Source organism: Eriocheir sinensis, chromosome 12, assembly GCF_024679095.1.
Source record: "Eriocheir sinensis breed Jianghai 21 chromosome 12, ASM2467909v1, whole genome shotgun sequence".
In the NCBI taxonomy this organism is placed as follows: domain Eukaryota; kingdom Metazoa; phylum Arthropoda; class Malacostraca; order Decapoda; family Varunidae; genus Eriocheir; species Eriocheir sinensis.
This window is the reverse complement of record NC_066520.1, coordinates 21,357,001-21,383,330: the sequence shown is the minus strand read 5'-3', so window position 1 is coordinate 21,383,330 and position 26,330 is coordinate 21,357,001. Positions and strand designations below refer to the sequence as shown.

Here is a 26,330-nt window from a genome sequence, read left to right as displayed (position 1 = left end):
AGCTGCCCTTCCTTCCCTTCCCTTCCCTCTTCCCCTCCCTGGTGTCGCACGGAGTCTGGTAGCACAAGGCTGGACGACCGCCTGTGGATGTGGGATGGGATCGTCTTTCTTCGCTTCTTCCTTGTCCTTGGCTTGTGTGAGTGAGCATGTGTGTGCGTGTGTGTGTGTGTGTGTGTGTGTGTGTGTGTGTGTGTGTTTGTGAGTGTGAATGAGTGAGTGAGTGTGAGTGAGTGTGTGAGTAAGGGAGTGAGTGAGAGTGTGTGTGAGTTTGTGAGTGAGTGAATGAGATTTGAGGTTGACTACTGCTACCACCACCACCACCACCACCACTACCACTACCACTACTACTACTACTACTACACTCAAAGTCCACTCTCTCTCTCTCTCTCTCTCTCTCTCTCTCTCTCTCTCTCTCTCTCTCTTTACTCGAGTGTTTGCCTTGCTCAAAACTCCCTTCGCTTTTTTTTTTCTCACGCTCTCGGTTCCTCTCTCTTATTTTTTCTGCGTAAATCAACTTTGCAATGAATAAATCAGTGTTCAGGCGAGGCGGGGTGAGGACGAGGACCAGGACGAAGGGAGAGAGTCATCAGGGGCGAGGAAAATGATGAAAATGACGAAAGAAAAATAATGACAGAGAAAAGATGAATTGGAATGAGACGGAAAGGATGAGTAAAGATGAGACGGAGAAAAGATAATTATATGTATATCTTCCCTTTCCTTCCATCTCTATCTCTATCTCTCCTTGTCATCCTACTCTTCTCTCTCTCTCTCTCTCTCTCTCTCTCTCTCTCTCTCTCTCTCTCTCTCTCTCTCTCTCTCTCTCTCCTTTCCATCCCTTCCTTCTTCTTTCCCTCTCTCTCTTGATACATACATATATACAAACACGTTCATACACATACATCCGTGCACACACACACATATACTTAAACATACATACATACTTCGAATACATACCAACAATATGACATAAACAGCTGGACGGGAAAACAGAGATATACGAAGGAACACTCGCTTGAAAACATATGTCAGACGTACCGGAACAGCATGACAGACAGGTAGAGAGGTAGAGAGCAACGGACTGAAAACTGAAGTGATGGAAACGAAATTAAAACAGGGAACATATATGCTTACATTCAGTACTGAGCTGCAAAAAAAAAAGGAAAAATAGAAGGAAAAGGGGTGAGAGAGAATGATGAAAAAATGAGTACGAAAAATACATGTGATGAAGGAAAAAAAAATCAGCTGTTTATTTGTATTTACGAAGATAACATCAACAACAACAACAACAACACAGACATCACCACCACAACCAACAACAACAACAACAACGGGAGTCAAGTGTCCATGGAAATTGAATCTCGCACACACACACACACACACACACACACAGAAACAGAGAGAGAGAGAGAGAGAGAGAGAGAGAGAGAGAGAGAGAGAGAGAGAGAGAGAGAGAGAGAGAGAGAGAGAGAGAGAGAGAGAGAGAGAGAGAGAGAGATTTACCTGGCTGCTGTAGTTTGTGTCCACGGTTCTATTTCCATTCCAACTTTTTGACCAACTCACACTCAACAGGGGAGGAGGAGGAGGAGGAGGACTAGGAGGAGGAGGAGGAGGGGGATGGCTGTCCTTTCCTCCTATCCCAACTCCTCCTCTTACTTCCGTTCGAATCGTAAGGGGAGAAGGGGGGAAGGGGAAGGGGGAAGGGGGGAAGGGGGAGGGGAAGGTAGGGGGGACTATGAGGTTTAAACGCCCCCCCTACCATACTGTCTTAAATAACCTCACCCGGGATTCGAACTCGGGACCTATAGTGTCTGAGGCGAGAGGACTGAACATTACACCATCAGCAAGAGGAGGAGGAGGAAGAGGAGAAAGGAGGAGGAGGAGGAGCAGACAGGCGGTAAAGTAAGTCAAATGATGGCGACAGGGACAGGAGGAGGAGGAGGAGGAAGAGGAGGAAGAGGAGGAGGAGGAGGAGGAGGAAGAGGAGGAGGAGGAGGAGGAAGAAGAGGAAGAGGAGGAGGAGGTGTAAACTAAAGAACATAAAAACACCGAAGCATCCCTAAAAAAAATAAAAAGCTAAGAGTCGAGAAAAAAAAAAAAAAAAAAAAAACGGATGAAAGACAGACAGAACGAATAAGTGTAAGTATTTTAAGTGTTACGTATCAAAGGGGAAACCGTGCAAATAAGTGTTAAGTGGAAAAGAGAGAGGGAGAGGAGGAAAAAGGGAGGGAGAGAGAGAGAGAGAGAGAGATGAGGTGAAAGAGCTGGGGCATGGAAAGTGAAATGTAAGGAGGGGGAAAAAGGTATGAGGTGGTGGTGGTGGTGGTGGTAGTGGAGGTGGTGGTGGTAGTGGAGGTGGTGGTGGTGGTGGTGGTGGTGATGGTGGTGTAAAGAACTTGGAAGGAACTTTATTACACTAGAAGGCTGCTGGTGAAAGGTTATGGAAAGTATGGTAATGGTAGGGGAGAGAGCGAGACCGAGAGCGAGACCGAGAGCGAGAGAGAGAGAGAGAGAGATAGCCCAGCAACCAGTGTTAAAATAGTTGCAACTTAAAGGAGATGAAGAGGGATGAGAGAGAGAGAGAGAGAGAGAGAGAGAGAGAGAGAGAGAGAGAGAGAGAGAGAGAGAGAGAGAGACAGACACAAACAGCCAGGAAGCATAATTAAAAACAAGACAACAAAAGAAGAAAGAAAACAAAAACAGACAAACAAAAAACTCCAGGGACAAAAAACAACAACAAAAAAAAATATGGAAAACTTTCACACACACACACACACACACACACACACACCACCCCCTCTTCCCCCCCCTCCCCCCCCCACGTACATTTCTCGTCCCACGTAAAGATAAAATTAATCTCAGGAGCCATTACGAATTACCTGCACGAACCTAAACCTCAATTAAGTCGCTTTACAGGTGTGAGAATGGAACCTAATGGCGACGTGGGGAGGGAGGGAGAGAGGGAGAGAAGGGAGATAAAGGGGAGGGAGAGGGGGAGGGAGGGAGGGAGGGAAGGGATGCGAGAGAAAAGGCAAAATGAATGAGAAGAGGAAACCAGATGGAGAGAGAGAGAGAGAGAATGAAGATAAAAAGAAAGAAAGAAGAAAACAGGGAAGAAAAAGCTAAAAAAGAAAGTATTAAATAAGAAAAAGAAAATAATAAATGGAAGAAACACCTTCTCTCTCTCTCTCTCTCTCTCTCTCTCTCTCTCTCTCTCCACAGGGTCCCTCTCCTCATAATAAACTTTCCTTTCACCGATAAAGTTTTGATGAAAATATCGCTGTGCTTCGATGCCTTAAAATGGAGACTCGGAAGGTGGTTGCTGTAGTTCCTGGTTGTGGTGGTAGTGGTTGTGGTGGTGGTGGTGGTAGTAGTGGTGGTGGTGGCGGTGGTGGTTATTTCTTTTTCTTATACATATTTTTTGTTTCTTAAGTTATATATTCCTTCTAACTCTTCTTTTTCTTCTTCCTTTCTTTCTTTTATTTCCCTCCTTGCTTTCTTCCTCTTTTCAAACTACTTCTCCTTCTTCTGTTCTCTTTTTAGCCTGTCCCTTTTACCTCTTCCTTCCCTTTTCTTGTCTTTCTTATATATATATATCCTTCCTTCCTACTTGTGGTGGTGGTGGTGGTGATGGTGGTGGTTGCGAAATATGATATAGATTCCAACCACGTAGCTTCTTCCTTCCCTCCTTCACTTCTTCCTTCCTTCCTTCCTTCCCTCTTTCCTTCCTTCCTTCCTTCCTTCCCTCTTTCCTTCCTTCCTTCCTTTCCTCCGAGATCTACTTCGTTTCTGGTTTTATTAGTGGCTTGGTTTCTCTCTCTCTCTCTCTCTCTCTCTCTCTCTCTCTCTCTCTCTCTCTCTCTCTCTCTCTCTCTCTCTCTCTCTCTCTCTCTCTCTCTCTCTCTCTCTCTCTAACTCTCTCTCTCTCTCTCTCTCTCTCTCTCTCTATCTCTCTCTCTCTCTCTCCTCTCTCTCTCTCTCTCTCTCTCTCTCTCTCTCTCTCTCTCTCTCTCTCTCTCTCTCTCTCTCTCTCTCTCTCTCTCTCTCTCTCTCTCTCTCTCTCTCTCTCTCTCTCTCTCTCTCTCTCTCTCTCTCTCTCTCTCTCTCTCTCTGTTTTTTAAGGTTCTATATTCCTTCATTGCTTGCTAATCTTTGTAGTCTATTCTTTTAACTCATCTTTCCTTTTTGTCTCTTTTTTTTATCTCCTTCCTTCTTTCCTTTCTTCTTCAAATTTCTACTTTCTCTTCCGTTCTTTCTAGGTTGTCGCTCTTAACTCCTCTTTCCTTTTCCTGTCTTTCTTTCCTTTCCTTTCTTCATTCAATCGTTAAAACTTCTGCTCTTTCGTTCTTTTCCTCTTTTATTCCTTCCTTTTCTTCTCCTTTTCTTTGCTGGGATGTGTACTTTCTTCCTTTCCCTTTTTTCCCTTACAATTCTCTCTACGTCCCCGTGTCTGTATGTCTGTCTATCTCTGTCTCTCTCTATTCTTTTAATTTCTTCTTCCGTCAATCTATTTTCTTCCTTCTCTTTCCCTTAATACTCTATCCCTTTCTCTGTCTGTCTGTCTACCAATCTGCCCCTCTCTTCTTTTCCTCCTCTCCGTCGTCAATTTTCTACCTCCTCTTTCACTTTCTATTCTGTGTGTCTGTGTCTGCCTGTCTTTCTGTCTGTCTGTTTGTCTCTTTACTAACACCAACCAGCCCTCCCTTTCCCACCTGGCTCCCCCTCGCGGCCTTATCACCTGCCTTCCACTGGCGGGGCAGGTGACGTTAATTACCACACCACACAGGTAGCGAGGCGCAGGTAACACAGACCCAAAGCTTCACAGGCGCGGAACGGGGATAATAATGTTTCCGTTTTGTCGTTTCTATGTTTTGTTCTTGTTTTCTTCTTTTCTTTTCTTCTTCTTTATTTTCTCCTTACTTCTATTCCTTCTGTTCGTTTCTCTTCTTCTGTTCTGCTTCGTTTTAGTTTTCTTCTTCTCTGTTTTCTCCTTTTTGTTCCTTCTTTATTTTCTGCTTTTTCATTCCTTCTCTTCATTTCTCTTTTCTTCTGTTTCTCTTTTTTCCTTATTTTCTCTCTTTTATATTCCTTCTTTTCGGTTCTCATCTGTTGTTCTGTCCTGTTTTCCCTCTTTCTTATTCTCCTTTCTTTCATATCTTTTTCCTATCGTGCTTTCAGAGTCAGCTATATATGGTAAGCAGTTTCTATGATGAAGTTTGAGTGGGAAGGTGTTGAAGTTTGTCCGTCTGTCTGTTTAACTGTCTGCCTGTCTGTTTTCCTATCTATGTTCGCTGTTGTCCGTCTGTCTGTCACTCTGTCTATCTGTGCCTTGTCTGTCTGTCTGTTTACGTGTTTGCCTGTCTGTTTTCCTATCTCGGTTTGTCGTTGTCGTTGTCTGTCTGTCTGTTACTCTGTCTATATGTGCCTTGTCTGTCTGTCTGTTTACCTGTATGCCTGTCTGTTCATCTATCTCGGTTCGTCGTTGTCTGTCTGTCTGTCTGTCACTCTGTCTCTCTATACCTGTCTCTGTTGCAATCTATCTTTTTATCTTTCACTAAGTAACTCACCACGTTTTCCTATCTCTGTTCGTCGTTGTCTGTCTGTCTGTCTGCATCTCTGTCTATCCGCGCCTGTCTCTACTGCAATCTATCATTCTCTCTCTCCCTCACTAAGTAACTCACCACAGACGTTTCTTTTCACACTTTCACTCTTATAATGAAAAAGATTTAACCCACAGCAAGACACGAAGGAAAAAAATGAAAGGGGGTAGGCGTAAAGTTCCATGCAAAGCGCCTATGGATGGGAAATCAATAATAATATCAATAACGAGGGAAAAAAAATAGAAGGGGATGGTATTTTTACATTGATGAAAAGTGTCATTAGTGCCGCCATTGAACGGGGCTACAAAAAACACTCAACGAGGGACCTTCACCGAGAAAAAAAAGCGTGTGTATGTATTCGCCTATTTGCATATCGGCCCCAAACGAAATTTTAATTAAGTTTCTCTTTGAAGTAGACTCGCCTTCATCCCGTTCTCCCCCTCCCCCTCCCCTTCCTACCCCCTCCTCCTCCACCTCCCTCTCTGCCTTCCCCTTCCCTCTCCTTCCCTTCCCTTCCCTTCCCTTCCCTTCCTTCCTCTTCCCTTCCTTTCCCTTTCCTTCCTTCCCCTTCCCTTCCTTTCCCTTTCCTTCCTTTCTCTTCCCTCTCATTCCGTTCTCTTTCCTTCCCCTTCCCTTCCTTCCTGCCCTTCCACCGTCACCCTCCCCTTCCTCCTCTTTCCCCGTCAGCCCCCCCTCCCTCTCTTCCTCCTCCTCCTCCTCCTCCTCCTTCTATTCCCATTCCCGCCACGTAATCTCTTCCTCCTTTTATTCCTGTTCCTTTGTCGCCATCACATTGACATGGAAAAATATGTTATATGAAAGCGTGTATTCGAATTGAGGGAGGGAGGGAGGGATGGGGGGGTGGGGGGGTGGGGGGATATGAGAGAGAGAGAGAGAGAGAGAGAGAGAGAGAGAGAGAGAGAGAGCTCAGTTATCAGGTATCCATCTCGTGTCTGTCTGTCCCTCATACACACCACAAAACCTGTAACACACACACACACACACACACACACACACACACACACACAGCGGAGGACATCTGATTAATTAACATTGTAAGCACTATTATTATTATTATTATTATTAGCGATTAGAAAGGGCGGAGATTAAGTATATTTTCATTATATCTTTCTCTTTCGTTTCCTTTTCCCTTCCCTTTTCATTTTCATTCACTTTCCTTTCCCTTCCTTTTCCTCCCTTTTCTTTCCTAGCCTTTCCTTCCCTTTCTTTTCCTTTCCTTTCCTTCCCATTCTCTTCCTCTCCTTTCCTTTCCTTTCCTTTACTATCCTTTCTTTATTTCCTTTTCCCTTCAATCTCTTTCCTTCATTTACTTTCCCTTCGTTTTCCACTTCTTTTATCTATTTTCTTTTCCCTAACTTTCTCTCTTGCACCTCATCTGCCACGCCCACACCCACGCCTGAGCAAACCCAACCACGCCCCTCTGACCACGCCCTTCTGACCACGCCCTTCTCCATTTCCTCTTCCCTTTCTTTCTTTAAAATATCTCTTTCCTTCCTTCCTTTCAAACTTCTCCTCATCCGTTCTTTTTAGCCTGTCCCTCTTCTTAACTCTTCTTTCTCTTTTCCTTTCTTTCTTTCCTTTCCTTTCTTCATTCATTCGTTAAAACTTCTGTTCTTTCGTTCTTTCCTCGTTTATTCTTTCCCTTTCTTTTCCTTTTTTTTTGCTTTTTTCCTTTCCCTTTCTTTTATTTCCGCCCTCCTATACCCCTGTCAACCTCAAGCACATCTTTCCTATTGCCCTCCCTTCCCATTCCTCCCTTAACTTTCCCTCGTCTTCCCTTCCTACACTAACCTAACCTAACCTCAATCTACCCAAAATAGATCTTTAATTCCCGTCCTTACCCTACTTCCCTTAACTTTCCCTCGTCTTCCTTTCCTACCCTAACCTAACCTAACCTCAATCTACCCAAAACAGATCTTTCCTATTCCCCCTCATACTCTACTTCCCTTAACTTTCCCTCGTCTTCCCTTCCTACACTAACCTAACCTAACCTCAATCCACCCAAAACAGAGCTTTCCTATTCCTCCCCTTACCCTTCTCTTAACTTTCCCTAATTTTTCCTTCCTACTTTAACCTAACCTTAGTCTACCCCAAACAAACCTCTCCTATTCTTCCCCTCCTTGACTTACCCTTCCCTCGTCTCCCCTCCTGCCCTACCTTAACCTATCCTCAGTCTACCTCAAACTCACCTTTCCAATCCCCCTCCATCCCTTCCTTACCCTTCCATTTCTCCCTTCCTCCCCTAACTTAACCAAACCTCATTCTACCTCAAATACATCTTTACCATTCCTCCCCTTCCCTTCCTTGCCCGTACCCTTCCATTCCTCGCCTTCCTATCTTAACCTAACCTCACGTCAACCTCACATGCACACACCTCCCCTATTTCTCCTCTTCCTTCTCCTCCTTGCCTTAACTCTTCCACTCCTCCCTTCCAACCCTAACCTAACCTAACCTCAGTCTACCTCAAATACATCTTTCCCATTCCTCCCCTTCCCTTCTTTGCCCTTACCCTTCCATTCCTTCCCTCCTACCCTAACCTAACCTCACACACACGTCTCCCATTCTCCTCCTTTCCCTCCTTGCCTTAACTCCTCCACTTCTCCCCCTCCTACCTCTCCCCGCCCCCTCACTATCTCCTCACCTTCATATCTCACTCTCTCTCCCGGGTATCGGATGCGAGGGACTGTGGAATGCATGGGAACTTGATACCTGGTCTTGTCTTTCGCTCTGTCTCTTACCTGTCTGTGTCACGTTGGAAGCCACTTGACTGTTCTCCCTCTTCCATGTTCTCTACCTCCCCTGTACCTCCTCCCTTTGGCTCCAGTATTCTCCCCACTCCATAAGCAAATTGTATTCCAGAAGAGATAGATGAAGATGGTGATGATGATGATGAAGTAGAAGTGATGAAGGGGGATAGGAAGGGAATTGACAGTGGAAAGGGGAGGGAGGGTGCGAGGAAGAGGAGAGGAGGATGAGGGGGAAGAAATAAAAGTTGTGGAAAGGAAGAAAGAAAAGGAAGAGAAGGCATACGAATTGAGGTAAGGCAAAGAATCGGAAAAAAGAAAGTGATATAGAGGAAAGTGAAAACAGGGAGGTAGAAAAGACGAGAGAGATGGAAAAGAGAGAAAAAGGAAAAGATAAGAAAAGTAAGAGAAGGCATACGAAATTGAGATATGACAAAGAGTAGGAAAAAGAAGGTAATATAGAGGAAAGTGAAAACAGGGAGGTAGAAAAAACGAGAGATGGACAAGAAGAGAGAAAGAAGAAGAGAGAGAGAAAGGTTAAAGTTAATTAGGTGGAAACACAGAGGTGGAAAAGAAAGGTAGGAAAGAGAGAGAAGAGAAAGAGAAAAAAAAAAAGAGGTAGAAAGGGAAAGTTAATTAGGTAGACCCGTCACCTGACCAACACACAGAACCTAATACCTGAGAGAGGAGGAAGGGGGGGAAGGGGTGAAGGAAGGGGAGGAGGGGATGGTGTGAGGGGGGAGGAAGGGGGGCAGAGGGATGAGATGATAAATGGAAGGAAAAAGAAGGGGAGTGGAGGAAAGAGAAAAATGAAGGGAAGGAGGGAGAGAGAAAAAAAAGTAGGGAAGAGGAGGAGGAGGAAGAGGAGGAGTGAATGGAGGAAAGGTTACGGACAATGGAGGAGAAAGGAGGGATGGAGGGAATGTGAGAAGGAGGATGGAATGTGTGAGGGAGGCTGAGGGGGGAGAGAGGGAGAGGCACAGGTGACGAAATGGGTAGGTAGGTGGGTAGGTGGGTAGGTAGGTAGGTAGGGTAGGTTAGTGTGTAAGGGAGAGTCTTGTGGCCACAGAAAGGTATCACTGAGCTATGGTATCCCTCTCTCTCTCTCTCTCTCTCTCTCTCTCTCTCTCTCTCTCTCTCTCTCTTTCCTTCCATCTCTTTATCTCTCCTCTCCATCCCACTCTTCCTTCAATCACTTTCTCTCTCTCTTACCTTCAATTTCCATCCCTTCCTCTCCCTCTCTCTTCTTTCCCATACCTCCGTTCCTTTCTCTCTCTTTGCTTTCCATTCCCTTCCTCCTTCTCCTTCCTACTCCTTTCTCCCTTCCCTTTTCCTCTTTTCCCTTCTTCTCCTTCTCCGTCCTTCCCATCTCCCCCTTCCCATCCCTCTCTCCTTTCCATTTCACTTTCTCTTTCCCATCCTTCCTCTCTCTCCCCCCTCTTTCACTCTCTCTTCATTTCTCTTTCTCTCTCCTTCCATTTCATTCCCATCCCATCCCTTCCTCCCTCTCCCTCTCCCTCCCTTCTCTCCATCCCTCACGTCGCGGCTGCCTGTCTTCCTCTCCCGTTCAGCAGGAGGTCACACGTTCCCTCACGTTCTCGGCCTCTTCGTCACCTCGTTTCTCTCAGACATTTCCACAATTTTTTCCACTTCCAATCCACACTCGCTCGCCTTCCTTTCTTTCTTTCCTCTCTCAAAGCGTTTCTCTCCCTTCCTTCCCCTCCAGTACCTCCTCCGCGGCGGTCATCTCTTCGTCAATTCCTTTTCCTCTCAATTTCCTTTCACGTCTTGAACCTCCTCCTCCTCCTCCTTCTCTTTTCCTGTTTTTCGTTCTTGTCATGAGGAATGTTAGGAGGCAATGGGGCTTTTGAATCTGCAGTCTCCACTTCTGCCCTTTTCCCTTTTTCTCCTCCGTCCTTCCCTTTTCTCTCCTGTCACTCCTTTCTAAGCCCTCAATTCACTTCCTTAAATATCTCTTAGGCACTAAATACGTCTTGCAGTGAGGCGTGGAACAGCGAATGTATACCATGAATGTGCAAACCTACGGAGAGCATGACTATTCTTTCCTATGTCCTTTGGAAGTATGTATTAAGAGAATCCAAAGTGTCTGAGAGTGTGGGGCTTTAAGGTGTAAGGGAGACTGTGTTGATCAAGACCTAAGGAGCCGGCGAAGTTGAATCACACACTTACATCTGGTCTCGGCGGGTCCCGGGTCTCTGCTCACGGGTCCGGGCACTCACACATGTTTACAGAGCTCGTTCCGCTCCCTGAGACCATTACTGTCGCTCCTCCTTCCCTTCGATCGCCAGGACGCGGCCGCCAGCACCTCCCCCGCCGCTGACATGATTTACTGAACGACTGGAAGGTGATCGGAACCCACATACGAGGAGGAGGAGGAGGAAGAAGAGGAGAGGGAGGAAGATGAGGAGAGTGAGATGGCTCTTCTTCTCACCGAAACGAGATGATTTTAAGTATTAGCAATTTTCTTCCACTCCTCCTCCTCCTCCTCCTTATTATCATCATCATCCTTTTTCTCCTCCTCCTCCTCCTCTTCTCCTTTACCAACATCAGATACAGAGGAGTCGAATCGCCTTTCAACGTGTAGCGACAGTTTACATGAGTTTACGAGCATCACCTACCATCCAGCACCCCGCACCAGCACCCCGTTTTCTTCCAGTGTTAAGCCCTGTCCTGACCTAACCCTCTGACTCATGGGCGCCGCGTAACGACCTGCCGAGCCTCGTAACGGTGTGATTAGGCTCGTCACGCCCCATCACACCCGGCCGGTACAGCTCACGGGTTCATCTGGTCTCCTGTCCCTTCGTCTCCTACCCCGTCCTCTGCGTTACGTGGAGTCCGTTGATGAATGCGCCGCCGCTTGGGTTGTTTCATGGGGAATCTTCTGCTTGTTACTTGGTTTTGTGGCGCTGCGGTGGTGGTTCTTGTGTTTTAAAAGCGTGTGTTGTTGTTGTTGATTTCGTTACTGTTTTGTGCTTGGTTTAGTGTTGTTGGTTGTGTATTAGTTTGTGTTTGTGTGTGTTTATGGGGGTTGCGTCTCGTGTATGTGTGTTCTTATGTGTGTCTTATGTTCTAGTGTATTTATATAGTATGTCGTATCGTTACTCTCTTAAACAAAATAAAAATGTTGTGCGGTTCTTCTGTGCGGCGCTGCGTGTGTGTACCTCAAGACTGCATTAGGGAGTGTGTCTTGTTTCCCGGCGCTGCAGAGATACTTCGTCTGGGCGAGGCTGAGTAACGCTGTTCTTACGCTCTTAAATGAAGTAAAAATGTAGTGCGGTTCTTCTGTGCGGCGCTGCGTGGGTGGGTGTACCTCAAGACTGCATTAGGGAGTGTGTCTTGTTTCCCGGCGCTGCAGAGATGCTTCGTCTGGGCGCGGCCGCTGAGTAACACTGTTCTTACGCCCTTAAATAAAGTAAAAATGTAGTGCGGTTCTCCTGTGTGGCGCTGCGTGTGTGTGTGTACCTCAAGACTGCATTAGGGAGTGTGTCTTGTTTCCCGGCGCTGCAGAGATGCTTCGTCTGGGCGCGGCCGCTGAGTTACGTCGCCTCGTCCCCCCCTAACAAGCAGCAAGCAACGAGCCTCGCCGTGTATGCGTCGTGTTGTGAAATCCGACTGTTCTTTAGCACCCTATTAGCCCGAACCCACACCTGCCTTCATTTCCCAGCCAGGTGTTCAGGGAGGAGGAGGGAGGTGTTCCGACGCGGGCATGGGGACACAGGAGGGTACGGGAGGGGGGGGCAGGTAGGTAGGGTGGGTATAGGTAAAGCCCGCCAGGTGTGCAAGTTGTCCAATTAAGAAGACGTGTTACGATGGCCGGTATCAGGCGGCGGTATCTCCACTAATGCAAACTCGCCTCATAACCTTAACTCCGCCGGCCGGGCATCTTAGGTAAACGGGAGGATTTCAAGTATTAGCACTTTCTGCCACTCCTCCTCCTCCTCCTGCTGCTGCTGTTGTTTTCCTTCCCTCTTTTTCCTTCTTCTTGTCCTTCTGCTCCAATTCCTCGTTCTCTTTTTCCTCCTTTTCCTCTTCCCTCTTCTTTTCCTTCTGCTCCAATTTTTCCTCTTCTTCCTCCTCTTCGTCCCTGTCTTCCTCTTCTACTTCCTCGCCCTTCTCCTGTTCCTTCTTCTCCAATTCCTCTTCCTTCTCCTCCCGTTCCATCTCCTCTTTGCACTTCTCCATCTCATCCCTATCCTCCTCCTCTCCTTCCTCCTCCTCCATTTGCTGCTGTTGCTTTTCCTTCCCTTCTCTTCCTCCTTCTTTTACTTCTGCTCCAATTCCTCGTCCTCTTCTTCCTCCTTTTCCTCTTCTTTCTCCTCCTCTTCGTCCCTGTCTTCCTCTTCTACTTCCTCGCCCTTCTTCTTTTCCTTCTTCTCCAGTTACTCTTTCTTTCTCCTACCGTTCCTCCTCCTTTTCGCTCTTCACCTCATTCCTATCCTTCTCTCCTTCCTGCTCCTCCTCCTCCTCCTCCGCCCGGGTCACCTCAGAGGAGCAGAAATCACATCAGATACGCGAGCGAGAGAGAAAACCCGAAATGGCGCCGTTATCGAAAGAAAATGTCAGATGGGATAACGGAACCAGACTCTCCCCGAACTCTCCAAAAACCGAATGGAACCGAGACGAACCCAAGTGAACCCCCGCCGCGCCAGCCTCTCCGTGTTCGTGTGCGTGTGCGTGTGTGTGTGTGTGTGTGTGTTAGGGGCACTCGACGTAATCCCAAGTCCCCCGCTTTAGAGGACTCCCAGCCGGAATTTACATGACGCTAAGTTCCTCACGGGGCTGCCTGGCCGGGTACGTCTATGGCGCGGAATTAACAATGTGAGGCAGAGGGGAGTGAGGGAGGCGGGTATGGAGGGATAGGAGGCACTGGAGAAACATGGTAAAGGAGAGGAAGAGGCAGAGAAGTAGGAGGAGTGAAGAAGAGATGATTGAGAGGAATTGGGAAGGGGTGGAAGGAAAAGGAGGTGAAGGAGGAGGAAGAGGAAGAGTGAAGAAGAGATGATTGAGGGGAATTGGGGAGGACTGCAAAGGAGAAGGAGGAGGAGGAGAAAGAGAAGTGAAGAAGAGACGACAGGAATTGGGAAGGGTTGTAAGGAAAAGAAGGAGAAGGAGGAGGAAGAAGAAGAGTGAAGAAGAGATGACAGAGGGGAATTGGGAGGTGCTGGAAGGAAAAGGAGGAGAAGGAGGAGGAAGAGGAGGCGTGAAGAAGAGATGACGAAGGGGAATTGGGAAAGGCTGCAAAGGAAAAGAAGGAGAAAGAGGAGGAGGAAGAGGAGTGAACGGGAAATGACAGGGAAGAATTCGGGAGGGCGGCAAAATAAGAGGAGGAAAATATACATAAAAAAAACAACCCCACTATCAAATTCCAGGCACATGACAACGAGGAAAATATAATGACGCTGACGATAACAAAAATAATAATGATAAATAGTAAATAAATAACCAACAATTCACATCATCATCATCATCATTACTGTGGCGTTTCATAAGAACCAAAAAAAAAAATAGTTAGTTATGTTTCCCACGACGTATTTCTCAATTTCGCTTCGGCAATAAACATTCTTCACCTCATTTCTCAGACGTCCAAAGCGGAAGGCATTTAATCTTCTCAAACACACTTATTTCTTCTTTTGGGGTTCCTCGTTCATTCATGCTGCCCTCGTCTCCTGCCTCCTACGACTCCCCTCTCCCCGCTTGTCTGTAATCCTCTTCCTGTAACCTCCTCTCTTTTCACTATTAACTTCTTCTCTCGCTATTTTCGCCTTTGTTTTGTTTTGTGTATGTTATTGCTTTTCCGTATTTCCTCGTGTGTGATTATCGCCCCCTATCTCCTCTTCTATCTCTTTATGTCTTCTTATTTCGCTATTCCACCCTTTGTTAATTTTCGTCCACCCCTTTTCTTGTATCTCATCTTCTCTAACTCCTTCCTGTCGTTCTTCTTTCCTTTTTATTTGTTCTTGTAAGTGTGTGATTCGCTTTCTGTATCTCCTCTCCTCTCTCTCTTTCTTTTTATCTCTCTATTTTCACCTCTGTTAATTTTGTCCCGTCCCTTTCCTGTATCTCATCTTCTCTCTTTTCCTTTAATTCTTCTTTTTTCCTCTCTATCTGTTCTTGTGTGTGTGATTCGCTTTCTGTATCTCCTCTCCTCTCTCTCTCTTTCTTTCGTTTTCTCTCTCTATTTTCCCCTATATTAATTTTGTCCACCGCTTTCCTGTATGTCATCTCCTCTCCTTCCTATAGTTCTTTTTCCCTCTATTTTCATTCTTCTTTTGTTCTTGTGTGTGTTATTCCTTTTCTGTATCTCCCCTCACTTCCCTAGTTCTTCCTTCCTCTCCATTTCCACCTTTTCAGATCTCGTTCTTATGCTTTACTTTGTTCCTGCTTTCATCTACTGTATAAAACAAGAAAACAACAACAACCACTAATAATGCGACTATTACAACTACAACTATCTCCTTTCTTATCTATATTGGTTCTCTTTTATTTCATCTTCGTCTATCAACATTTTTTTTTCATGGAGGTGCCGAGTTCTGGTAGTCTTGTCCATATCGATTTCCCTCAGTATACTAAAGTCCCCCCTCTGTCCCTAAATAACAAGACTAACATTCGGCCTTATAACATTTTTCTACTGTAACCTTACGTACACATTTTCCCTAAGCATCAGTCAAGAGTGAAGAAGAGATGATTGATGTGGGATTGGGAAGGACTGCAAAGGAGGAGGAGGAGGAAGAGAAGTGAAGAAGAGATGATTGAGGGGAATTGGAATGGGCTGGAAGGAAAAGGAGGAGAAGGAGGAGGAGGAAGAGAAGTGAAGAAGAGATGATTGAGGGGAATTGGGAAGGGTTGAAAGGAAAAGGAGGAGAAGGAGGAGGAAGAGGAAGAGTGAAGAAGAGATGATTGAGGGGAATTGGGAAGGACTGCAAAGGAGAAGGAGGAGGAAGAGGAAGAGTGAAGAAGAGATGATTGAGGGGAATTGGAATGGAGAAAGGGGAGGAGGAAGAGGAGTGAAGGGGAGATAACAGAGCAGAATTCGGGAGGGCTGCAAACGAAGAGCCCAACTTAACGGCTGAATCGAGGTAACCCAAACTGAGAGAGATATAGAGAAATGATAAGCAGAGACCAGCATCACCGGCGCCATCCACGTCTCAGAAAAGGGGACACAGAAGAAGAATAAAAATGATAAGAGGTCCGATAAGGTGTTTCTGATACTCCGCCGGGGAAAGTTCGATAAGTGCGGGCGAGAGAATCTTTGGCGAGGCGAAAAAAAAAAAAAAAAAAAAAAAAAAAAAAAAAAAAAAAAGGAAAGAAAATTTATCGTGACCCGAAAACGAAAAAGATGATTCAACTCTAAGCGTTTTCGGCCCTTGATGTGTTATGGCTTTCACGATACACATTCCCCCTCCTTCTTCACGCCGCCCTCCTCCTCCTCCTCCTTCTCCTCCTCCTGCTCCTTCTCCTCCTCCATCTTTTTTTCTCTTCCTGGCATAAATATGTCGGGCCGGACCACACTTTCCGAGGTGCCAAAATCGCCTCCACCTGACCATCTTTATATATTCATTGAAATTCTGGCACCTCCTTCCATAAACTTAGGAACCAGGAGAGGAGGAAGACGACGACGACGAAGAGGAGGAGGAGGAGGAGGAGGAGGAGGAGGAGGAGGAGGAGGAGGAGGAGGAGGAGGAGGAGGATGTAGAGGAGAGGAGGAAGACGTGGAAGTTGACCAGAATGAAGAAAAGGAGAAGGACAAGGAAGTAGAGGAGGAGGAAGAGAACACAAAAAAACACAAAGGAAGAACAAACAACAGCAGACCTGATGATCCTTACGAGGCTGTTTGTGACACGCTAAACTAACTATTTAATCAAAGTAGAAGATGAAGGACAGGAAAGGCGAAGGAAGAGGAAGTAGAGGGGAGGACAGGGACGAGGAGGAGGAGGAGGAGGAGGAGGCCGAAGAGGATGAGGGATAGGAGCAGAAGGAAGAGGAAGCAGATGAGAAGAACAGAAACGATGACGAGGAGGAGGAGGAAGAAGAGAGAAAAACAAGGATGAGGACACAAATACAAACACTAACTTAAAAAAAAGCCGAGAATAAGAGGAAAACGAAAACACACGAAAACAAAAGAAGCATAACGAGAAAAAAAAAAAAAAAAAAAAAAAAAGGCTTAGAAGACGAGAGAAAAAAATAAATTAACGCAAGAGAGGAAAAAAAAAAAAACATGAAAGTGAGAAAGAAATAAAAATGTTGTGAAAATATGAAAGCTAATTAGCACGTGCAAACACACAAGAAGGAGAATCAATGTTTGAAGTATGAAAAGGAGGAGGAGGAGGAAGAGGAGGAGGAGGAGGAGGCGAGCGCTAATAAGACGAAGAAGGGAAGAGAGGAGGAGGAGTGAAAGGAGGGGGCGAGGGAAGAAGGGGGGTAGGGATGGAAGGAGGGGGAGTGATGATTAATATAAGATGAGGAAGAAGGGAAGGGAGGAGGAGGAGTGAAAGGAGGGGGAGAGGGAAGGAGGGGGTAGGGATGGAAGGAGGGGATTGATGATTAATATAAGATAAGAAGGGAAGGGAGGAGGAGGAGGAAAGGAGGGGAGAGGGAAGGAGGGGGGAGCAGGAGGGGGATTGATGATTAATATAAGATGAGGACGAAGGGAAGGGAGAAGGATGGAGGGGGCGAAGGAAGGAGGGGGGTAGGGATGGAAGGAGGGGGATTGATGATTAATATAAGATAAGAAGGGAAGGGAGGAGGAGGAGTGAAAGGAGGGGGAGAGGGAAGGAGGGGGGTAGGGATGGCAGGAGGGGGATTGATGATTAATATAAGATGAGGAAGAAGGGAAGGGAGAAGGATGGAGGGGGGCGAGGTGGCAAATGGAACAGATGAGACCGGGTGGGAATCCATTCTGCGTTACGAACCAGGCATCCGTACGCCTTATATATCTAGTTTATTCTGGGCAACGTCTTTTTTCTTATTGCGTTTCACCTATGGCTACGGTAGGCCTTCTTGGTGTGGCCTGGTGGTTGGCCCTAGTCCGTTATGGCTCGCTCAGGAAAGAGTTTACAGCGGTGCCATCTTGCTTGGCTCATGCTGCTCCCAGAAGCTGATCTTTGATACTTCACTCCTTTGACCTCTATTCAGGAGCAGTAAGTAGAGGGCTTTTTTTATATATATTTTTCTTTACGCCCTTGAACTGTCTCCTTAGCTGTATAAAAAATAAATAAATAAATAAAAAATAAAAAATAAAAAATAGAAATCTGATATGCACCAAAGAATGCCCCCTCAATTAGCAGACATGGATAAGAAGTCCCAGTAAGGTAAGGATAATAATATAACCTGCGTCCGGGTTGATAGGTGGTCTTCAGGGCGGCATGTGGGTAGTCATAGGCCACTCAATGTAAGTACGCTATATCGCAGCTATAGCGTATGGCCCCAACTTTCTCTTTACCGGATATATACTCGTCTTACTCCACGTTCGAGTTTCCTGGCGTTATTTCTCGTCCCTCTAACGATACGAAGCACTTACACGCTCACACCTCGTCTATCCAGTTCATCCGGGGCTATTAAGCAACCCAGGCCGTCCGTCCTCCCGGGGTTATCGACGGTCTCCCCCCCTGACCGCCTCTCCCTCCCCTCCCTCCATTTCATTACACGCCCCAGGGAAACAAATGCCTCCCGTCCTCGGCCCCGCTACTTCATCAATCTTACCTCCGTTTCGTCACCTACTCTCTCTCTCTCTCTCTCTCTCTCTCTCTCTCTCTCTCTCTCTCATTGAGGGTATAGTGAGGTACCTCCGTTGGTGTTAATAGTGATGTTGATGTGGGTGGTGATGGTGGTGGAGTGCTTTTGGAGGTGGATGTGGTAAGGGTGGTGGTGATTTGAGTCTTGGTGGTGGTGAGGATGGTGGTGAAGGCTGCTGGAGGTGATGGTACTGTAATGGTGGTGGGTGGAAAGGCATTGGTGGTGGTGGTGATAGTGGTGGTGAGTATGAAAGTGGAGGTGGTGAGGGTGGTGGTGGTGAATATGAAGGTGGAGGTGGTGAGGTGGTGGTGAAGGGATACTGAAGGTGGTGAAAAAAGTATTGGTGGTGGTGGTGGTGGTGATGGTGGTGGTAGTGGTGGTGGTGGTGGTAGTGGTGGTGGTGGTGGTGGTGGTGGTGGTGGTGGTGGTGGTGGTGGTGGTGGTGATGGTGGTGGTGGTGGTGATGATGGTGGTGGTAGTGGTGGTGGTGATGGTGGTGGTAGTGGTGGTGGTGGTGGTGGTGGTGGTGGTGGTGATGATAGTGGTGGTAGTGGTGGTGGTGGTGGCGGAAGTGGAACAGCCGGACAGAAGTGAACGCGTGCTACAGATAAGTCGGGGGCCGTAAACAGAGATTAAACTCGCTCTATGAAAAGATTAAAAGGCGATTCCGCTTAACTATCTCAATAACGCTGACGGATGAAAGGGATTGCCGCGGCTCGATTTTGGTGCCGCCGGAAGCAATATTTCCTGAAAGGCTTTCCAGCGTGTCAGACTACTAAGGTCACAGAGGGGGAGGAGGAGGGGGGAAGGGGGGATGAAGGGGAGAAGGGAGGGGGTAGGGAAAGAGATCTAACAAACTTTAACATACAACTGTGCAATATCATACTATTTTCCTTTTCTCTTTCATTACCTTTCAAACAAAACCCTTTCCCCCCCTACTCAAAACAGATATTTCCCATTCCTTCTCTTACCCTACTTTCCTTAACTTTCCCTCGTCTTCCCTTCCTACCCTAACCTAACCTAACCTCAATCTACCCAAAACAGATCTTTCCCATTCCTCTCCTTATTCTATTTCCCTTAACTTTCCCTCGTCTTCCTTAACCTTAACCTAACCTCAGTCTACCCCAAACAAACCTCTCCTTTTCTCCTCCTTGCCTTACCCTTCCCTCGTCTCCCATCCCACCCTAACCTAACCTAACCTAACCTCAGTCTACCTCAATTGCATATATACTGTTGATAAAAAAAGGAAGATTCACCTATAATATTAACACTAATAATACGTAACAACCCTGTATAACACTCCTAATAACTTGTGCTTTTACTAGACTTGTAAAAAACACGATTGTCAGGTTATCAAACGCTACAGAAAACTTAATACAAGAGCGTGTCATGAACCTACGTATATTAAAAGGCTGTGGTGTATTTTCCAACAGACAGGTCAGGAAGTACACGACACTACGGTACGTCTTCAGCGGCATGGCTCCCAACACTCACCTTCTTGGCCGCTGCGGGGGTGGCGGCATCGGGCGGGCGGGCATGACCATTCCTTCAAGCACTTGGTCCCTGAATCCCAGCCAGTCGCCGATGGGTATCCGGGGCATCTCAAGCTCGTCCGCCACTTCCAGCCACTCCCTCCCCCACGCCCTGGACGAACTCAGTGCCTCCTCCAAGCTCCGGCCCTTCAGCCAGTCAGGTGTCCAGTCGACTGATCGCACCCATTCCACTGACCTCTTCCTGTGAGCCTTCCAGTCAAAGCCAGACCACAGCAGAGACTCGGGACTCAACTGGACCCACGATAACCGGATTCTGGGCGGTTTGGGATGTTCCGATGCTTGATGCCCAAAATAGGACTCCTGGGCTGCTCCTGCGTGTCCCCGAGAGGCCTCTGTGTCCTCCCCGTGGGGCCGAAGCGGGGCCCGGCGGGACCTATTTGGGTTGAGGTTCTTGGCCCCGACGTTGTTGTTGTTCTGGTTGGCTGTGGAGGCTGTGTGGCGCTGTTCACGGCTATACCTCGTCTGCAGGTACAGGGCGGCCGTCACCCCCTGGGCTATCATGCCTCCTCTTTCCTCCTCCTCCTCCTCTTGCGTCACCTACAGCACAACCCTCGTCTCTCCTTGATTTATCCTCTCTTTGTCATCTCAAGCGGCCAAGGTCAAAGGTATTAAAGTTTATTACCATTGCGTTCCTCATCACGACCTTTCCCGTTTGATCTTTGTTTCTATAGCTGCATTTCCATCACTATATTTGGCTCCTCACTCTTTGCAAACCGATCTCACGTCGGCACCCACACACGAACACTCGCTTATATTCCCACACAGAGATTGAGCCCCGCATCGTGTCTCTCTGGTGTACGTGATATAATGCTCATCACTGAAACAGAAGGGAGTGATTGGTGTCTCGGGGTGTGTAAACAATCAAGTGGAGTCTGTAGTGATCGGTGGTGGTGGTGAGGGTGGTTGTGGTGCCCCCCCCCCCACCAACGACACCCTCCCCACACACCAGTTTACACCAGAACCTCCAAAGGCATAGCGCGTTCCGAGTCACTGTACCAACAAGACCCGACTAGCGATTATACGTAGCTATCAACACACACACACACAGAGAGAGAGAGAGAGAGAGAGAGAGAGAGAGAGAGAGAGAGAGAGAGAGAGAGAGAGTGTGTGCCTTGAGTGTATGAACCTCGCTGAGTCCTTGAGAGAGAGAGAGAGAGAGAGAGAGAGAGAGAGAGATGGGGTGGGGGGAGATGCCGGGCGCTTTGACCAACACGCGGCGACATCTCCACCGGCAGCCTGGCGCCGAAACACAGACGCCACCGCCGCCCACTGCTGGAATGTGCTAGGCTCGGGCGGTGACTCTCGGGGATTGCCCAGACCCAAGGGGAGAGGGAGGGAGGGAGGGGAAGGGGAATGGCTGAGAGAGGAGAGAGGGAAGGGGTAGGTGGGGAGGAGGATATCAACTGGGGAAGAGGGAGGGAAGGGGAAAGAGGAAGGGGAATTGGAAGATAAAAGGGAAAGTGAAGAGAAAGAGATGACCAACAGAAAGGAGAAGGGGAAGAGGAAGGGGAAGATAAAAAAGGAAGGAGGAAGAGGAACAAGAGAAGCTGAAGATGAAGGGAAAGGGGGAATTGGAAGAGGGGAAGAGGAAAGGAAAATGAGAGGGAGGAGAGGAGGGAGGAAAACAGGAGGAGGAAAGAGGAAAAGGAAACAAGAAGTGTGATTGGAAGGAGAGAAGGAGGACGGAAAAGGGAGAAGGAGGAAGACAAGAAGAAAGAGGAAGGAGGAAGGAAAGCGAGAAGGGGAATGAGAAAGCAGAAGGAAGAATGAGAAAGGAGAAAACGAAAGATTGAAAAAAAAGAACTGAATAACTAAGGAAGAGGAAGAGGAGCAACAACAACATCTCTCCTAACCCGAGCATCACGGATCGGTCGGAGTCTAAAATAAACAGCTTGAGGGCAGCGGGACTTTAAATTTAAACAGCCAGCAGCAGCGGAGGGACTTTTAATATCGGGGCAGGGCGGGTTGGTTATCAGGGGCGAGTGGTGGTTGAGAGGAGCCCTTTAATTACGTCGAGAGGGATGGATGTAAAAATATATCTCGGGTTGTGTATTTTCCGTTAGTCTGCCGAGGACGATATGTGGGTGGGGGGGTGGAGATAGGGTGGGGAGGGGAGGGTGTGTGAGATAGATAGATAGATAGATTCAAAGATAGATAGATAGATACAAAGACTGGCAGATAGATATAGATAGATAGACAGACAGAGAGATTCATGATTAATTTATTTGGAGTTAATTACTTAATCTTCCTGGATTCATACGCGATGTGAATCATTATATATTTAACTAAGCGTGCTCTCTCTCTCTCTCTCTCTCTCTCTCTCTCTCTCTCTCTCTGGCGAGGGTTACAAGAGAGGGGAGAGAGCAAAGGGAGAGATGTAAATAATGAAGGAAAAAATAAACACGATAATTATTGCATAGGGAAGGGATAGGCACTCTAAATCCCCCCCACCCCTCTCTCTCTCTCTCTCTCTCTCTCTCTCTCTCACACACACACACACACACACACAAGGGGCGGATGAGTGTGGGTGTGGGTGTCGACCTTGAGGGGTGACGGGGTGCGCAGCTGGTCTTACGAAATCTAGAATCCAGTTTTCCTCCCCAAGCAACAGATCGCATGACAGAATAAGTAGAGCATTAGTAAGGACTAGTAAGGATTTGTAAGGATTAATAAGGATGTAGTAAGGATTAGTAAGGAAAAGCAATAGATCACATGACAGGACAGGTAAGGGACGTAATTAACCTGCCCTCCGCTGTCATTTCCACCTAAGCACTTCATCAATACGTACAGGTGAAGCATGAAGGGGGTATTACACTGGGCAAGCCTTCCGTGGATCTTCAGTCAAAACACGATTTCCGCTGGCGTGGTTCTCATATTTCCGTGGTTTTCTGACGTGTCCACGATCTTCCAAAGCTACGGTAGATTTCACCAAAGGAAGACGGTATTACTCACCATCATCACCACCAACAATAACAAGAAACGAATGAGAATCACGCCAGCGGAAATCGTGGTTTGACTGAAGGTCCACGGAAAATTTGCCCAGTGTAATAGCCCCTTAACGTGACTTTCCACTATGTTACCAATGGAAGAAACAATCAATCGAATGGGTCTGAATTACTACTTTGTCTCCTTTATTTTGTGTTATGAGGGCGCTGTCACTACGGTTGGTATACTCAAACGCTTCCACCCTCTCATATCAACTATTTACAAATGCCAAAAAGGAGATGAATCGGCTTTTAATGAATGTTGTTTTTAGGTTTATGGTACAGAGGAAGGGTCAAGCTACCACCAGGGTCATGAAACTATCCCTGGAAATGGCCGAAACTCCTACGAAAGCCTTGTCAAATATGTGTGCTTGGGAGTGGATATGCTTAAAAATATGACCCTGTGTATATCTTCCATTAATTTGAAGGGATTGAAGTTTAAAGTTATCTGCGTTTAATATGATACCCCTTAAGTTTACAAGCAGTGGTGATCAATGGAGAGGCAGGAACACTCTTCTTGAACAACACCTGCGACAAACAATGACTGGCTAACACGCTTGTTTGCCTTGCCTTGCCTTGCCGATCAGACGATGTGACGAGGAATAAGCAAGATGGTGTGTTGTTGAAAAATTCTCAAGGTATTACCAGACATGATCACGTGAAGGCAAGTAGGCAAGTGTGTTTGTGTGTGTGTGTGTATGTTTGTCGCTTGTGCTGTGTGTGTGTGTGTGTGTGTATGTGTGTGTGTGTGTGTGTGTGTGAGGTGGGCGGAGCGAGGTATCTAAATGACCTTGTGTGAGGGTAGGATGATGATGTCTTCTCTCTCTCTCTCTCTCTCTCTCTCAACACACAGCCACCAAAACAACTCACATTTCCAATACCATATATCTACATTTTTTTTCTACTCGCCTCGCCTCGACTCTTCTCTCTTCTTCGGTTCCTGTCAACAACTTCCTCGTAAACAAACAAACACGTGGCCTCACCCTAAGCAACCTCAACCTTATTATGGCCATTCTTGAAACTGTCAAAATAAAAAAATATATACCTTCACTTGATAACGAAAAGAATCTAACTAAAAACCTGATTCATGTGATTTTCCTTTTTTTATTTATATTTCATCTATACAGTGTTTCTTTAATTGCCTGGGTTGTTATTCTGATTTTTATTCTCTCCGTCTTTTATATTCCTCTTTATTTGTTTTTTCTTCTATTCCCCTCCATTTCACCTACACCTCGTTTTCTTTAATTCCCTGGTTTAATTCTTATTGTTATTCTCGCCCTCTCTTCCTTCCCTCTTCATTTTTTTCTTCTATTTCCCTTCCATTTCACCTACACCTCGTTTTCTTTAATTCCCTGGTTTAATCCTTATTGTTATTATCTCCCTCTTCTCCTTTCCTCCATATTTTTTTCCTTCAGTTCCTCTTCCATTTCATCTACACGTCATTTCTATTTAATTTCCTAACTCAATCCTCATCCTTATTCTCTCCTTTCACTTTCCTCCTTTGCATCGGGTCTTTTTTTTTCATTTTTTTCAGGACCGTCAACAATATTTCCTCACTCTGAATACCAACCAACATGACAGACAAAGTCGGTCACCGCATATCAACTAATCACACTTGTCGTCACTTGTCATGTTGGTAGCAAGTTGATGGTGATGGTGATGGTGATGGCGGCGGGGTATCATACGAGTAACAAACACGAATCGACACTACGTCATACTTTTTTCCGCATATTGACTTAATTTCCTAACAAGAGGCGAACACTTAATTCAACACTTCAGAGCATACGAGTAACAAACACGAAATGACGGTATGCATAACTTTTTTCTGCATGTTAACTGCATTTCCTAACACGATACGAACACTAACACACAACACTTCAGAGGAAAACCAATGATTCCGCCATGATGACGCAACATACGAGTAACCGTCAACACAAAATGACACTATATAACACTTGTTTTCTGCACTCTAACTTCATTTCCTAACACGAGGCGAACACTAACACACAAAACTTCAAAAGAAAACCAGTTATTTCCACTCCAAGCAAGGATGACGCAACATACGAGTAACCGTCAACACAAAATGACACTATATCACACTCGTTTTGAGCACTTGAACTTCATTTCCTAACACGAGGCGAACATTAACACACAAAACTTCAGAAGAAAACCAATTATTTCCACTCCAAGCAAAGATGACGCAACATTTGAGTAACAGTAAACACAAAACGACTCTCCATCACACCTTTTCTGCACACTAAACTTCACTTCCCAACACAATGCCAACACTAACACAACACTTCATAAGAAAACCAATAATGACGCGCACACAACCCCCCCCCACACACACACACACACTCACATAACGATCCGTAATATCCATGTATCGCGTCAGAACATCAACACGAGAGGCACACGGGGAACACACACGAGTGAAGACGAAAACTCAGTGACTTGTGGCTGGTCTTTCATGTCGGCGGCCGTGGCCTACTGCTGCCCTCCACTGTTGTACCCCGGGACCCCTTAACCCGGGGAAGAGGAATGGCGACGGAGAAGGGAGCATGAGGGGTGGAGGAATGGGGGAAGGAAGGTGAAAGGGCCAGGAGAGGAGGGGCCGCAGAACAGGAGGCAAAACACACTAACTTGCTTCTCTTTTCTCGTCCTCCTGAACAAACGCAGGGACGAGTTTAATTAAGGACCGGGAGATTTAGCTACACTTGGCCTTCACTCTGGTGGCTGAAGAAGAGAGAGAAGAGGAGGAGGACGAGGATGAAGAAGAAAAGAAGAAGAAAAAGACGCTGGCGATGAAGTTTGAGGCTGGAATTAGTTAACTCCGCGCCGGCAACTCTCCAGCGATTCGGTAAACCAGCCAGAGAGAGAGAGAGAGAGAGAGAGAATTTCCACCCCGCGCGCACGTGACCAACATCTGCAACGCCACCAGTCGGATCCTGCAGGCGTCACCGAACCGCCGTCTGTGGGTGTGGGAGGCTCCGGGGACTGTCTGGCTGTCTGGAGGGGGTTCGAGGGTCAGGAGTCAGAGGGGGGAGGAGGTGATGAGTCCAAGCAGGCAAACACACTTCTTCCTTCTCCACCAAGACTGACTCATCACAACTTCTTGACTTCCAACACTCAGCGACTTTGGATATAAACATTCGTGTCGTGTGAATATGCTTCCATACTTGATGATACGTGTTTATTATGGAGCGCAGAGTTAGTTATAATATTTACTTCTACTGCATAAGGGTGGTGACAGTTATGATTTACCAAGTAAGTCAACGTTAGGGTGATTCTTATGGATATACTTTTTTACTTTTTAGGTTAATGGTTTAATCGATACTTGACCACCATTCTTCTATTCCGTGTAAAGTATAGACGTAATGTATAGTGAATAGAATCTACTGTAGCTCTTCTTAATTACGGTGACGAGCAATATAGTGAGATACAAACTAATCAATTGTCAAAGATCTAACCAAGAGCAAAACACAAACCTAACTGACACAAATAATCTTCTAATCCAGATAGTGTTGACGTAAATAGCAACCCATGGAGCAGTTTTGACACATCTGAGGCGCAACACAAGTAACACTCCACTAATCACAAGTCAACAAATAAACATCTCAAGGATAAAAGAGGAGGTCACAACATCAGTAACATAAGCATCAAGACGCCGCTCCTCAC

The 26,330-nt window shown here is 46.5% G+C and overlaps 1 protein-coding gene across 3 annotated transcripts in view; it reads right to left on the bottom strand.

Annotated features, from left to right (window-relative positions):
* Positions 1-25,219, bottom strand: part of LOC126997611 (uncharacterized) — an 80,861-nt gene extending 55,642 nt beyond the window's left edge. The window contains exons 1-2 of one of the 3 annotated variants that reach the window (XM_050858795.1): positions 25,015-25,219; positions 19,610-20,485 (exon numbers count right to left, since the gene is read on the bottom strand). In XM_050858795.1, the coding sequence (XP_050714752.1) occupies positions 19,610-20,169 (560 nt within the window). In that variant the 5' untranslated portion in view covers positions 20,170-20,485; positions 25,015-25,219. The remainder of the gene's footprint in view (positions 1-19,609; positions 20,486-25,014) is intronic. The other 2 variants (XM_050858796.1, XM_050858797.1) reach the window with 2 other exon arrangements.
* Between the last annotated feature and the right edge of the window lie 1,111 nt (positions 25,220-26,330).